The sequence below is a fragment of the Sus scrofa genome, chromosome 18 (assembly GCF_054392235.1).
Source record: "Sus scrofa isolate SSC_HxYL_T2T_F1_AM1 chromosome 18, Sscrofa_HxYL_maternal_Yorkshire_Landrace_v2.0, whole genome shotgun sequence".
NCBI lineage: Eukaryota > Metazoa > Chordata > Mammalia > Artiodactyla > Suidae > Sus > Sus scrofa.
This window is the reverse complement of record NC_139400.1, coordinates 16,364,083-16,377,372: the sequence shown is the minus strand read 5'-3', so window position 1 is coordinate 16,377,372 and position 13,290 is coordinate 16,364,083. Positions and strand designations below refer to the sequence as shown.

Genomic DNA, 13,290 nt, shown 5'->3' with positions numbered 1-13,290 from the left:
AGAAAATAGTTTCAAAATATGCAACTGACAAGGGCATGGCTACTTCTAATAGATATGTGCTAGCACTCCAACAAACACCTACACCTTGCAAAACAGGACAATAATAATTAGGAAAAGGCAATATGGTTGCCAAGATCATGGTGCTAGGAGGAATTTTCAGTCTGCCTCAAATTCCAGGCTCATCCAAATCTACTATGGCTTCTAAGTCGGAAAAATTAGATAGGCACCAAAGAAGGCTTTGAACTAGGGAAAAAAATACAGACAGATGCATGTATTTAATAGAGAATCCTACAAGGCCCCAAGTAGAAGATATTGCAAAGAAAGTCAAAAATATCAGGAAATAATAACACATGAGGAAGATGTAGGCAGCAGCCAGCATGTGCACCCAAGGGGTGACCGAGAAAAGGGGGCTAAATCGAGAGAGGAAAACAACAGAGAATAGGGATTGTGACCCCTAAAAACAATTTCTATTACTATATAATGTTATTTCATGATGACTGGGTAACCTCCTTCCCTGTCCTCTAAACACACACACACACACACACACACACACACACACACACACACACGGCCATAACATACCTCCCAGCCCTCAGAGCAGCCCTGGCCCCAACCCCCCTTCCTTGCAGAGGACCTGCAGCAGGTGAGACCACCCAAGGTGGCCGTGTTTGAACCATCGGAAGCGGAGATCTCCCGGACCCAGAAGGCCACCCTCGTGTGCCTGGCCACAGGCTTCTACCCCGACCACGTGGAGCTGAGCTGGTGGGTGAACGGGAAGCAGGTCCAGAGCGGGGTCAGCACGGACCTTCAGCCCTACAGGGAGGACCCCAGCCGCAATGACTCCAGCTACTGTCTGAGCAGCCGGCTGAGGGTCACCGCCGCCTTCTGGCACAACCCCCGCAACCACTTCCGCTGCCAAGTCCAGTTCTATGGGCTCACGGAGGACGACGAGTGGGAGTACAACTGGACCAAGCCCATCACCCAGAACATCAGTGCGGAGGCCTGGGGCAAAGCAGGTGAGCAGCGGGGCCTGGGCGGCCTCTGCATGGAGTGCGTCAGAGCAGAGGAAGGGAGAGACCCAGGGAGAGGGCCAGGCTGTCTGGATCCGGACCAAAGGGGTGGGGCGGGAAGACCAGAGGCAGCACGAGGGTGGACAGGGCACATGGGGCTCGTTCCTCCCCCAGGTGCTCGGTGCCACTCAGCTGTGCTGCTGGGTCCCCTCACTGCCCACGTGCACAGCTCAGGTCTGAGTGGGGCCCTCATCCTCTTCAGGGCTGCCCTGAGTCGTGAATTCCAAGGATGCTCTGGGCACAGGGGCACATGGGCACAAGAGAAGGAAGGCAGTGCTAGCACTGACCTGAGGCTGCTCTGAGCCTGGGCGGACTGTAAGGCTGGCTTAGACTTGGGAGATGGGGCGGGTATTTTGTTCTGCTTTGTTTTTAAGCACCTCAAACCCCCATACATTAATTATCACATAGTTCTGATGGGTCAGGAAACTGGGAAGAGTTTATTTTATTTCAGTGATCTTTGATGTTTTTTTAAGGCTGCCTCCCTGGCATATGGAGGTTCCCAGGCTAGGGGTTCAATTGGAGCTGTAGCCGAAGGGGTACACCACAGTGCCAGTGACGCGGGATCTGAGCCATGTCTTCGACCTACACCACAGTTCACAGCAACACCAGATCCTTAACTCAATGAGTGAGAGCAGGGATCGAACCCGCAACCCCATGGATGCTAGTTGGGTTCGTTAACTGCTGAGCCACGATGGGAACTTTAACTTGGGCAGAGTTAAGCCGGGTCCTCTCCCTCAAGAGGTTGCAGTCAGGTGTCAGGCAAAGCTGGGGTCTCATCTGAAGGCTCAACTGGGAAAGGAGCCACACCCAAGCTCACAGAGTTGCTGGCAAGACTTAGCAGCTGGCCTGCTGAAGGACTGAGGAAGGCTGGCTTTGCCATCAGTCTGCTCTAGAAGACAGAGTCTCTCATCTGTTTCCCTCCTCTGTTTTCTTTCAGACTGTGGCTTCAGCTCGGGTAAGTGTTCCTCTCCTGCTTTCTCTCCATCTCCCATGACCTTGGCTCTGGAAGCAGAGACTGAAGAACCCATGGACCATGCTGGGGAGCAGGGGAGGGGTGCAAAAATCCCAGGGAAACATGCTCAGTGGGACCCACCCACTTGCCCTTCCTGCCCCCAGCGTCCTATCAGCAAGGGGTCCTGTCCGCCACCCTCCTCTATGAGATCCTGCTGGGGAAGGCCGCCCTGTACGCTGTGCTGGTCAGCGCCCTGGTGCTGATGGCCACGGTAAGGAGGAGGGCAGGAGGGGGCAGGCAGGGTGGAGGCCACACTTGAAACCGAGCAACTCAGACCCAGGGGCATGTGGCCCCCACCAGGGGCTCAGAGTGAAGAGGGGGGTCACCCATCTGCCTCACAAGACACGCCGTGCCTCTGGGAAGGACCACGGCAGGGCCACGTGGGGAAGGAGAGCTGGGCTCCCTGAAAATCCCGTGTTGTTGGGAAGAGCCCTGCCCTTTGCTACCGGTCTCATCAGTGGGCCATTCGAGTCCCCTCAGTCCCCACCGCTCCTGGCTAGCGGTCATCTCCCAAACCATCTCTCCTTCAGGTCAAGAGAAAGGGTGCCTGAAGCCGGCTCTGACGTGGAGCCAGGAGCTTCCAGCCTGCTGTGGGCCTGGGGTGACTCTCCTCTTTCCATTCCTCCCAGTGCTTCTGAGGAGCTGCTCCCATCTCTCTCCTCATCCTCGGCTCTCCCCCATGGGCAGGCACCCCTGCCCACTCCTGACTGCCATCTCCCTAGCCCAGGGGGGACCCCAGCCTGCCTGAGCTGACCCAACCAATAAAAACAGCCTGTTCTGCCCGGATGCTGCCTCGCAAGTGTCTACCGAGCTCTCGGTTCACCTCTGAACTCCCATGTGACTCCAGCCAGGGTGGAAACCAGAGGCACTCGAGGACAGTGCAGTCTCCTTGGCTCAGAGGGGTGAGGCACTGCTCCTCCTTGTCAGAGGAATGTCGGGATGTGTGAATTGTGGTGATGGGTGAAGAGGGAGGCTTACCCTGACCAGCTTAGCAAAACAGGGATGTCACCTAGAGAAATGTCCTGTCCTACCTGGACACAGGTGCTCAGAGGGAGAGCCCACCTACACAGGTGCGGCCACCTGCCAAGTGGTCCTGTCCCCAGGCCAGCAAAGCTCAGTGACCCAGGTGTCTGCCTTGCTCCTTAACACTGTCTGCCTGAGAACAATGCTGGGCCTCCTTTGTCACCGTGTGATGCCTCCAGGTGAGAAAAGTCACGGACTTGGAACTCTCTCCTCAGTAGCATATGCATCTTCCAGGTGAAGAAACAACCCTGGTTGTGAACTGCACTGCAGTGAGTTAAACGGGTTTGAAAATGTCTGCTGAGCCCTCTCAGGAGGATAGAAGATACGGGTTCCTGAATCCGAGGGTCAGCCCGATGGCCACCTCTAGAAATCCCTCCCAAGCTCTTTATTGCATCATTGTCACCAGGGGGACGCAGTGCATGGTCCTCAGGATGGCAGGAAAGGTCCACTGCGGTCCTCCACCTCCTTAGTCTGTACTCATCCTCACTCCCATCGCCCTGGCCCCTGAGCCCCTGGCTTGGAGGCCATTTAGCAGCCGTCTCTCTTTGGAGGGACATAGGTGTCCACCCCCAGGCATCCTTGAAGACTTAGTGCTGACGCCTTCCTCCAAGAAGCATCCTTGCCTCTACCCCCACCCCTTCAGGGCTGGATGAAATGCAGGCTGTAGTTTGTGTGCCCTCCTTCTTCCTGTCACTGACCCCGCTTGGTGGAAACCACCTCTATACCATCTACAGCCCCACTTGAAGATGGCAGAATTGTGTGTTGAGATAACACCCTTGGGATATGGCATCGGACCTTGGCTCAGTGTTGAGCCCAACAAGATCTCCTGGAGAAAATGAATGAATCAATGAGTGAACCCCAAATGACCCAATTCCAGAGCAGATGTCACCCTAAGGCCTGCCTGAAATAGCCACCTGCCCTTCCACTCACAGGCCTAAAACACACCGCTGTCTCTCTGTTGCAACACACACATGCATTCCGACATGTGTGTCTACATACCCACACACGTGCATGCATGCGTGTGCTCAGTCCCCACTCACTAGGCACCTATCATTGCAACATTTGCTCTTGACATTCAGAACAATAAAGACATCCAAGTCACAGTCCCTGAGAGGTCCCTGTTCCTCACGGGAATAATTCCCCAATCGAAAGAGCTGACATAGAAGGTGCTGCTTTGAAATGCAATGCAAGCTGGCTACTGCAGTGCAGACAGAGGCTAGCACCCAGTTTCTGCTGTGATCATCTGGGGAGAGTCTGAGAAAGGGGCAGGCTCTTCAAGGGAAGAATTGGGGAGTTCCCGTTGTGGCTCAGTGGACACACATCTGACTAGCATCCATGAGGACGCAGGTTCCATCCCTGATCTCGCTCAGTGGGTTAAGGATCTGGCATTGCACTGAGCCGTGGTGTGGGTCCCAGTCGTGGCTCAGATCTGGCATTGCTGTGACTGTGGCATAGGCTAGCATCTACAGCCCCCATTCGACCTCTAGCCTGGGAACCTCCATGTGCCGCAGGTGCAGCCCTAAAAAGACCAAGATTTTAAAAAAGGAAGAATTGGTATCATTTATCCAGGCAGGAGAGGAGTCAGGACAGTCAGAGACATGAATGGGGGCTGAAAGTGCCCGGTCGGGTACCTCTTGGTAGTTCCACTCAGCTGGGCATAGGGTTCCAAGATGGAAGTTATCAAAAGTAAGGCTCGGAGTTCCCACTGTGGCTCAGCGTGCTAAGGGTGCGACTAGTGTCCCTGAGGATGGGAGTTCGATCCCTTGCCTCGCTCAGTGGGTTAGGATGAAGCATTGCCCTGAGCTGCTGAGTAGGTTGCCAAAGCAGCTTGGATCCCAGGTCCCCTGGCTGTGGTGTAGACTGGCAGCTGCAACTCTCTTTCGACCCCTAGCCTGAGAACTTCCATATGCTGCAGGTGCGGCCCTAAAAAGACAATAGTTAAGCAAATAACGTAACCTGATTCTCTGTTTTCCTAGAAGCCCTCTCCGTGGTAGAGTGTTCATTGAGACATCAAGGGGTGGAATAGTGTGATGTTTGTGCATTTTTCTGGAAGGAAAAATGCAGGGTTGTATTGGCTTGTACATACATAGTTTATTTCTGGAAGGATACACAAGAACATGATAAAAATGGTTGTTTCCAAGTATCAAACAAAGGATTGAACTGCGAGGCGTGCATGGTTTTCGTCTGTTTATTTCGCTAGCGTTTCTCTAGTGTCTAGAAAAGAGCCTGGCACATTGCAGGCACTCAATAGTATTTATGGAGTCAACACATGAGTTTTGAAAAGGAGGGCTGAAAAGGCACGTCAGTGCATCCCACTCTGAGAGTGGAGCCCATCCTTGCCACTGCCAGGAGGCCTGGCCCGTGGTCGATGTGCGTTAAATATTTGAGGAATAAATGAATGGACGTGAGCTTGGCTCTCTCTCAGGAGGCAATGGGGAGGTTCAGAGCGCTCAGGCTGCGTCCTCCTGCCCTAAGTGGCCACCTGCTCTGTGGATGCTCCTCCCACTCCGCCTCACTATAAATGTCCCTCTGTGCAGGTGGGCACACTGAGTCCCCCAGGGGCGACCTCATGACCTAGGTGATCTCCACAGAGCGGCCCGGGTTGCAGCGAGGGGCTTCCCTCCCCCCACCGCTTGCCTTTCCCCAAGCCCCTCCCCACTGTCAAGGTACCCTGACTTGGGCTTTTCCCAGCCCCACTCTGCCACCTGCACTTCCTGCCTCTGCCCATGTGGCTGAGGGAAGGGGACCCAGGGGAGAAAACATTTTTGTATCCTGCTGTAACATTGTGGGAGCTATGGGGGGGCACGGTGATACAGGTGGAGGAGGTGCTTTTACAAAAAGCCCTGCCTCAGAAATAGCTCCACGGAGCCCAGGGGGAGACACCCCCGGCTCAAGCTGGGGAGAGGAGCTGGGAGCGGGCTGTGGAGCTGCTCCTGGACATGGTCTCCCAGGGAGAGACCGGGACTCAGGGAACATCTCTGCCTGCCCGCTCTGCGTTCCGCTTCCAGCTTCCAGCCAAGGGAAGAATCAAGGCATCCAAGTGGGCTCATCACCCAGCGCTTTTCATCCAAGGGCCCTCTGACAAAGTACTTGCAGGTGTGGTACTTGTTAAGCACTCACAACCACGCCGGGGCAAGGAGATGACCCCATCCAGGTGGAGTGACTGAGGCCTGAGAGGTTGCAGGTCTCAGAAGCAGTGAGAGGCAGGGTCTGGCCTGGAACCCTCCCCAACCCCACCCTCCCTCACCAGTATCCCTTCGGATTTCCCACCCACGGTGTTGTCCCCAAGCCGAGTTGGTTCTCTGCAGACTGGGGATGAGCTCGAGCAGTGTCCAGATTCCTGAGTCCAGCTGGTTCTGGAGGTAGGTGGGAAGAGAGACGCTGCAGGGAGAAGGAGGGTGGTCCTCAGCCTGTGCCAGGGGATGTGGGGCAGCCAGGAGGAATGGAGGGCAGCCCCTTTGCACTGTGCTACGCTGAGCAGCATTTCGGACCAGGAACCAGGCTCACTGTGCTGGGTAAGACAGCCTCTCCAGGGGGTGAGTGAGAGTGGGCTGCCCAGCCTGGGTGACCCCCTGGACCCTGGCTTCCAGGGAGTGGACTTCAGACCCTCCAGGCTGTACTCAGGGAAGGCTCAGTTTGTGCCTGAGTCCCCAGAGCTGTGTGAATGCGGCACAGCTGTACTTTGGGGATGGTTCCAGGCTGACTGTGCTGGGTAAGGTGGGCAGCTGGATTCCCTGGGGCAGGAGGGAGAGAGGGGGCAGCTGCCCAACTACATGTGGAGCTGTGCTCAGGGTTAGTGGGACTTGGGTTTGAGTCTTGGGCTTCAGGAGGGGAGAGCGCTGGTTTTTGTCCTGGGCCTCAGGGCTGTGAGCACAGACCCTCTGTATTTCGGCGAGGGCACCCGCCTGACAGTGCTAGGTGAGCAAGGTGGTGTCCTGGGGCTCCACGGAGGGGAGTGAGGCTCTTGGAAAGGGTGCTGGGTGGCAGGACCCATTTTTGTGCTGCTAACTTTGGCTGTGAGTCAAAACACTCAGCACTTTGGCCCAGGCACCTGGCTGACGGTGCTAGGTGAGAGGGGACGCCAGGACAGGGGGGGATGCAGGGAGGGGAGGGATTTTGCACGGGGTTGGGGGGCCGTGATTCAGAGACCCAGTACTTCGGGCCGGGCACCCGGCTCCTGGTGCTAGGTGAGCGTGGGCAGCGCGGCTGGGGTTTCGTGGGTAGTCCCAGGGCTGTGTTCTGCAGGTGCCGCCCAGAGCTTTGGGGCTGGCAGGCAGCCGACTGTGCGGGTGAGTGTCTGTGAGCCAGGGAGCCGGTGGCAGGGTGGGATGGAAGGCGCCAGTAGTGCAGGGTGGGCAGATCTGGGCACCAGGTCCCCTCCCTGCGCTGGAGCCAGGCACTGGGACCCAGGAGCCTGAGGGCTGAGCACTGGCGAGTTTGCCTGCTGGGCTGGGACTGTGTGCTCTCAGGAGCGGTATTTTGGCCCAGGCACCAGGCTCACCATCATAGGTGAGATTTGCTTTCTTCTTGCTTTCCATTTGGGGTCCCTGCATCTCCTGAGAAAGGTAGGGTGGGCTGGAGGTGGGACACTTGGACAGTTGTCCATCAGTGGGGCCAGCTCTGCAAGGGATAAGGGGCTGGGGGGGGCGGATTGTATACTAGAACAGAGACAGAGGGCAAGAGGGGCTTTGGTCTTTTTTTCTCTGACGTATATAGGGGCAGCGGGAGCCATAGTGAAAAGAGGATTTATGGGGAGTCTGTGAGCCCCTTGATTGGAGAAAAAGACTGAGGAGGGCAACCCTGGGCAGTAGGAAGGGTTGCAGGGCTGTAGCGCCTGCAGAGGGACAGGGAGCTAGAGGAACAGCCAACAGCAGGGATGGTGGCTCCCCTGCAGAGCCAGCTCTTGGGAGGTAGGAGGAGGGTTTGACTGAACAGAGGAGGAGGAATAGGATGATGAACAAGAGTGGAACAGAGAGAGGTTAACTAGTGAGAGAGAGAGAGAGAGAGAGAGAGACCAGGCAGTGAGGAAAAGAATCCTAACAAGCAGGGTTTGCGGATTGAGTCTTTAGAAGCTGGGATTTAAAATTAGGTTTTAGGAGTCCCCGTTGTGGATCTGGGTTTGATCCCTAGCTTCGCTCAGTGAGTTAAGGATCCAGCATTGCCCTGAGCTGTGGTGTAAGTCGCAGAGCGGCTGGGGTCCCGCATTGCCGTTGCCGTGGCTGTGATGCAGGTCAGCGGCTATGGTTCCAATTGGACCCCTAACCTGGGAACCTCCATGTGCCCCAGGGACAGCAGTAAAAATAAATAAATAAGAGATTTGAACCCCCTGCCCCTCCTGCTGAGCCCCAGACCCCTGAGTGCCAGGCTGTGTGTACAGCATACATGGGCTTGATGGGACATCCCCACTGAGGTGGATCCACTCCCCAGGTACATCCTGCCTGCCCCCAGCCCCCAGTCTCCCTCCTCAAACTAGGTATTCGAGTGGAACAAGGTTGAACAGCCAGCTGAGGAAGGAGGTATATTAAAATGCAGATATTGGCAAGGAATTCTCCCAGGAGAACCTCAGGCCCTGATTTCTGGAAAGGGACCTTAAAGACCCCCTGGGAGTTCCACTGTGGCTCCGTGGTTGGGAATCAGACTGCAGCAGCTCAGCTCTCTGTGGAGGCACTAGGCTTGATCCCCAGGCAGGCCACCATGAGGTAAGGGATCAGGCGTTGCCGCAGCTGCAGCATAGGTCTCAGCAGGAGCTCAAATTCAATCCCTGGCCTGAGAAACAGCTTTCACGAACAAACATTAAAAAAAAAAAATAATAACATCAACAAAGGTCTCATGGTGATGAGAACATGAGACCCCAGAGTGTCTACCCTCAGCAAGCATATATTTACCTGGATTATTGGACAAGAGTAGGCTCTGTTTGTAGTTAGTCCCATTAAGATGGAGCCAGTGTGGCTCGCTGAGCTGTTCCCAGAGGCAGTCAGGGCTCCTGTGACAGACAGGCTGGAGAAAAGACAGAGATCTTTGATGCAGGTGAACCTGGGTTCTAAGCGTGGCCCTTTAATGAACTTGGACAGGTGAATCTGTGTACAGCTTCCCTCTGCTATACAAAGTCATCAGCCAACCTGCTGCTAAATCTGCTATGAAGAACAATACTAGCTCCATGTAGAGTATGCAGCAGAGTTGGATTGTAATTCCGAGGTTATGGGGAGGGAGGGGAGACCAGTGACAAAGGGGGGGTGGGCCAGGGTTGGCGTGTGGATGAGGGATGAAGAGCTGGGTATGTGACAGAGGGGGGCTGGAACAAGAGAAAGTTGCTAATTCTGTCTGAGCCTAGGCCACCCCCCAGCCATGCACACAGCACAGAAGCTTGCCAGGACAGGCGGTCACACCCACTTGGGGAAGCCTGCTGCTCATACCCCACAGGGACTCACAAACAGGGAGGCAAGCTCGCTTTGCCCTCCCCAGGGAGCCCTGTAGTCAGAAGATGCTCTGATGATCTCAGGGCCACTTTTAGGCAGCTTGCTGGTGGGGAAAGGGTGAACATGTGGAAGCCAGGGGGCAAAGAAGGTTGAAGATGAGTGTCTGTCAGAGCCGAGGAGGCTCAGGGGTACCCAGAGGCAGAAGAACGGCTAGGATGGCCTCCTGAAGCACCCAAAAGTCAGAAAACCCCCCATTCTCATGAGCACACCCCAATCCAAAGGATGTCCTCACGGGAGCCCACAAAATATGCCACCTCTATACTGTCCTCTGCAGCAAACCCCCAGAGGCCCTTCTTAGGCCCAAGTCGCCTTCACTGCTCAGCCCCTCCAACTCACATACATGTAACCCAGCTGAGGGCAGGGGCTTTCTGAATCCTTATGTTGTGTAATTTCTACCACCGCCCCCCTCGACAGTCAGTGTGGAGATTTTCTCCTCCCAAGCAAAGAGCGATGCAAGGAAACTGAGAGACCATCTGAACTCACACTGGTGGGCAAATCAGATTTGAACTCTTGTCTTGTTTGTTCTTTTCTTTCTTTCTTTCTCTCTCTCTCTCTCTCTCTCTGTCTCTCTCTCTCTTTTTCTTTCTTTCTTTCTTTCTTCCTTCCTTCCTTCCTTCCTTCCTCTCTTTCTTCCTCTCTTTCTCTCTTTCTTTCAATCTTTCTTCTTTTTAGGGCCATACCCAGGACACATGGAGGTTTCCAGGCTAAAGGTCGACTCAGAGCTATAGCCTCTGGCTTGCACCACAGCCACAGCAATGTGGGATCTGAGCTGCATCTTCGACCTACATCACAGCTCATAGCAACAATGGATCCTTAACCTACTGAGGGAGGCTAGGGATTGAACCTGCATCCTCATGGATACTAGTCGGGTTCATTACTGCTGAGCCATGATGAGAACTCCTGAACTCTGTCTTTCTGATTCCAGTCCAGTGATCTATTTACATAATGACAGCACATTACAGGGAGGAGTAGACAGGCAGGTCTGTATGGCTGGATAAGAAATCAAATAATGTGAAAGGAGAGCCATTACTCAGGATGTTGGGCAGTGCCATTGGTAATGCCACCTTCAGGGATGGAGACACAGTAGCCAGGCCTGTCATAGGGTGAGGACACAGGACGGGCACGTGGAGGTAGAAAGATCACAGGGGAGTGGGGTGGTGACCCCCCAAAACACAGCTACATAATTTGGCCTCATGATAAGCTCCTGTCCTGCCCTCTCTCACATGCCCACACTCACACACTCTGTCTGACACACACACACACACACACACACACACACACACACACGGCCATAACATACCTCCCAGCCCTCAGAGCAGCCCTGGCCCCAACCCCCCTTCCTTGCAGAGGACCTGCAGCAGGTGAGACCACCCAAGGTGGCCGTGTTTGAACCATCGGAAGCGGAGATCTCCCGGACCCAGAAGGCCACCCTCGTGTGCCTGGCCACAGGCTTCTACCCCGACCACGTGGAGCTGAGCTGGTGGGTGAACGGGAAGCAGGTCCAGAGCGGGGTCAGCACGGACCTTCAGCCCTACAGGGAGGACCCCAGCCGCAATGACTCCAGCTACTGTCTGAGCAGCCGGCTGAGGGTCACCGCCGCCTTCTGGCACAACCCCCGCAACCACTTCCGCTGCCAAGTCCAGTTCTATGGGCTCACGGAGGACGACGAGTGGGAGTACAACTGGACCAAGCCCATCACCCAGAACATCAGTGCGGAGGCCTGGGGCAAAGCAGGTGAGCAGCGGGGCCTGGGCGGCTTCTGCATGGAGTGCGTCAGAACAGAGGAAGGGAGAGACCCAGGGAGAGGGCCAGGCTGTCTGGATCCGGACCAAAGGGGTGGGGCGGGAAGACCAGAGGCAGCACGAGGGTGGACAGGGCACATGGGGCTCGTTCCTCCCCCAGGTGCTCGGTGCCACTCAGCTGTGCTGCTGGGTCCCCTCACTGCCCACGTGCACAGCTCAGGTCTGAGTGGGGCCCTCATCCTCTTCAGGGCTGCCCTGAGTCGTGAATTCCAAGGATGCTCTGGGCACAGGGGCACATGGGCACAAGAGAAGGAAGGCAGTGCTAGCACTGACCTGAGGCTGCTCTGAGCCTGGGCGGACTGTAAGGCTGGCTTAGACTTGGGAGATGGGGCGGGTATTTTGTTCTGCTTTGTTTTTAAGCACCTCAAACCCCCATACATTAATTATCACATAGTTCTGATGGGTCAGGAAATTGGGAAGAGTTTATTTTATTTTGGTGTTCTTTGATGTTTTTTTAAGGCTGCCTCCACAGCATATGGAGGTTCCCAGGCTAGGGGTTCAATTGGAGCTGTAGCCGAAGGGGTACACCACAGTGCCAGTGACGCGGGATCTGAGCCATGTCTTCGACCTACACCAGAGCTCAGAGCAACACCAGATCCTTAACTCAATGAGTGAGAGCAGGGATCGAACCCGCAACCCCATGGATGCTAGTTGGGTTCGTTAACTGCTGAGCCACGATGGGAACTTTAACTTGGGCAGAGTTAAGCCGGGTCCTCTCCCTCAAGAGGTTGCAGTCAGGTGTCAGGCAAAGCTGGGGTCTCATCTGAAGGCTCAACTGGGAAAGGAGCCACACCCAAGCTCACAGAGTTGCTGGCAAGACTTAGCAGCTGGCCTGCTGAAGGACTGAGGAAGGCTGGCTTCGCCATCAGTCTGCTCTAGAAGACGGAGTCTCTCATCTGTTTCCCTCCTCTGTTTTCTTTCAGACTGTGGCTTCAGCTCGGGTAAGTGTTCCTCTCCTGCTTTCTCTCCATCTCCCACGACCTTGGCTCTGGAAGCAGAGACTGAAGAACCCATGGACCATGCTGGGGAGCAGGGGAGGGGTGCAAAAATCCCAGGGAAACATGCTCAGTGGGACCCACCCACTTGCCCTTCCTGCCCCCAGCGTCCTATCAACAAGGGGTCCTGTCCGCCACCCTCCTCTATGAGATCCTGCTGGGGAAGGCCGCCCTGTACGCTGTGCTGGTCAGCGCCCTGGTGCTGATGGCCACGGTAAGGAGGAGGGCAGGAGGGGGCAGGCAGGGTGGAGGCCACACTTGAAACCGAGCAACTCAGACCCAGGGGCATGTGGCCCCCACCAGGGGCTGAGAGTGAAGAGGGGGGTCACCCATCTGCCTCACAAGACACGACGTGCCTCTGGGAAGGACCACGGCAGGGCCACGTGGGGAAGGAGAGCTGGGCTCCCTGAAAACCCCGTGTTGTTGGGAAGAGCCCTGCCCTTTGCTACCGGTCTCATCAGTGGGCCATTCGAGTCCCCTCAGTCCCCACCGCTCCTGGCTAGTGGTCATCTCCCAAACCATCTCTCCTTCAGGTCAAGAGAAAGGGTGCCTGAAGCCGGCTCTGACGTGGAGCCAGGAGCTTCCAGCCTGCTGTGGGCCTGGGGTGACTCTCCTCTTTCCATTCCTCCCAGTGCTTCTGAGGAGCTGCTCCCATCTCTCTCCTCATCCTCGGCTCTCCCCCATGGGCAGGCACCCCTGCCCACTCCTGACTGCCATCTCCCTAGCCCAGGGGGGACCCCAGCCTGCCTGAGCTGACCCAACCAATAAAAACAGCCTGTTCTGCCCGGATGCTGCCTCGCGAGTGTCTAGCGAGCTCTCGGTTCACCTCTGTACTCCCATGTGACTCCAGCCAGGGTGGAAACCAGAGGCACTCGAGGACAGTGCAGTCCCCTTGGCTCAGAGGGGCGAGGG

The 13,290-nt window shown here is 55.8% G+C and overlaps 1 protein-coding gene and 2 gene segments (V, D, J or C); all 3 read left to right on the top strand.

Annotated features, from left to right (window-relative positions):
- Positions 1 to 2,868, top strand: part of LOC102167789 (T cell receptor beta constant 1-like) — a 116,160-nt gene extending 113,292 nt beyond the window's left edge. The window contains 4 exon segments of the C gene segment in view: positions 630 to 1,016; positions 2,008 to 2,025; positions 2,187 to 2,293; positions 2,613 to 2,868. Of these exon segments, the coding sequence occupies positions 630 to 1,016; positions 2,008 to 2,025; positions 2,187 to 2,293; positions 2,613 to 2,633 (533 nt within the window).
- Positions 1 to 13,290, top strand: part of LOC110257561 (T cell receptor beta constant 2-like) — a 192,884-nt gene that overhangs the window by 170,832 nt on the left and 8,762 nt on the right.
- On the top strand, positions 5,809 to 13,167 carry LOC100621559 (T cell receptor beta constant 1). The gene is made up of 5 exons (XM_085005243.1): positions 5,809 to 6,201; positions 10,929 to 11,315; positions 12,307 to 12,324; positions 12,486 to 12,592; positions 12,912 to 13,167. Exons 1-5 carry the CDS (start codon positions 6,045 to 6,047, stop codon positions 12,930 to 12,932), a joined length of 690 nt encoding a protein of 229 aa, XP_084861369.1. The 5' UTR covers positions 5,809 to 6,044; the 3' UTR covers positions 12,933 to 13,167.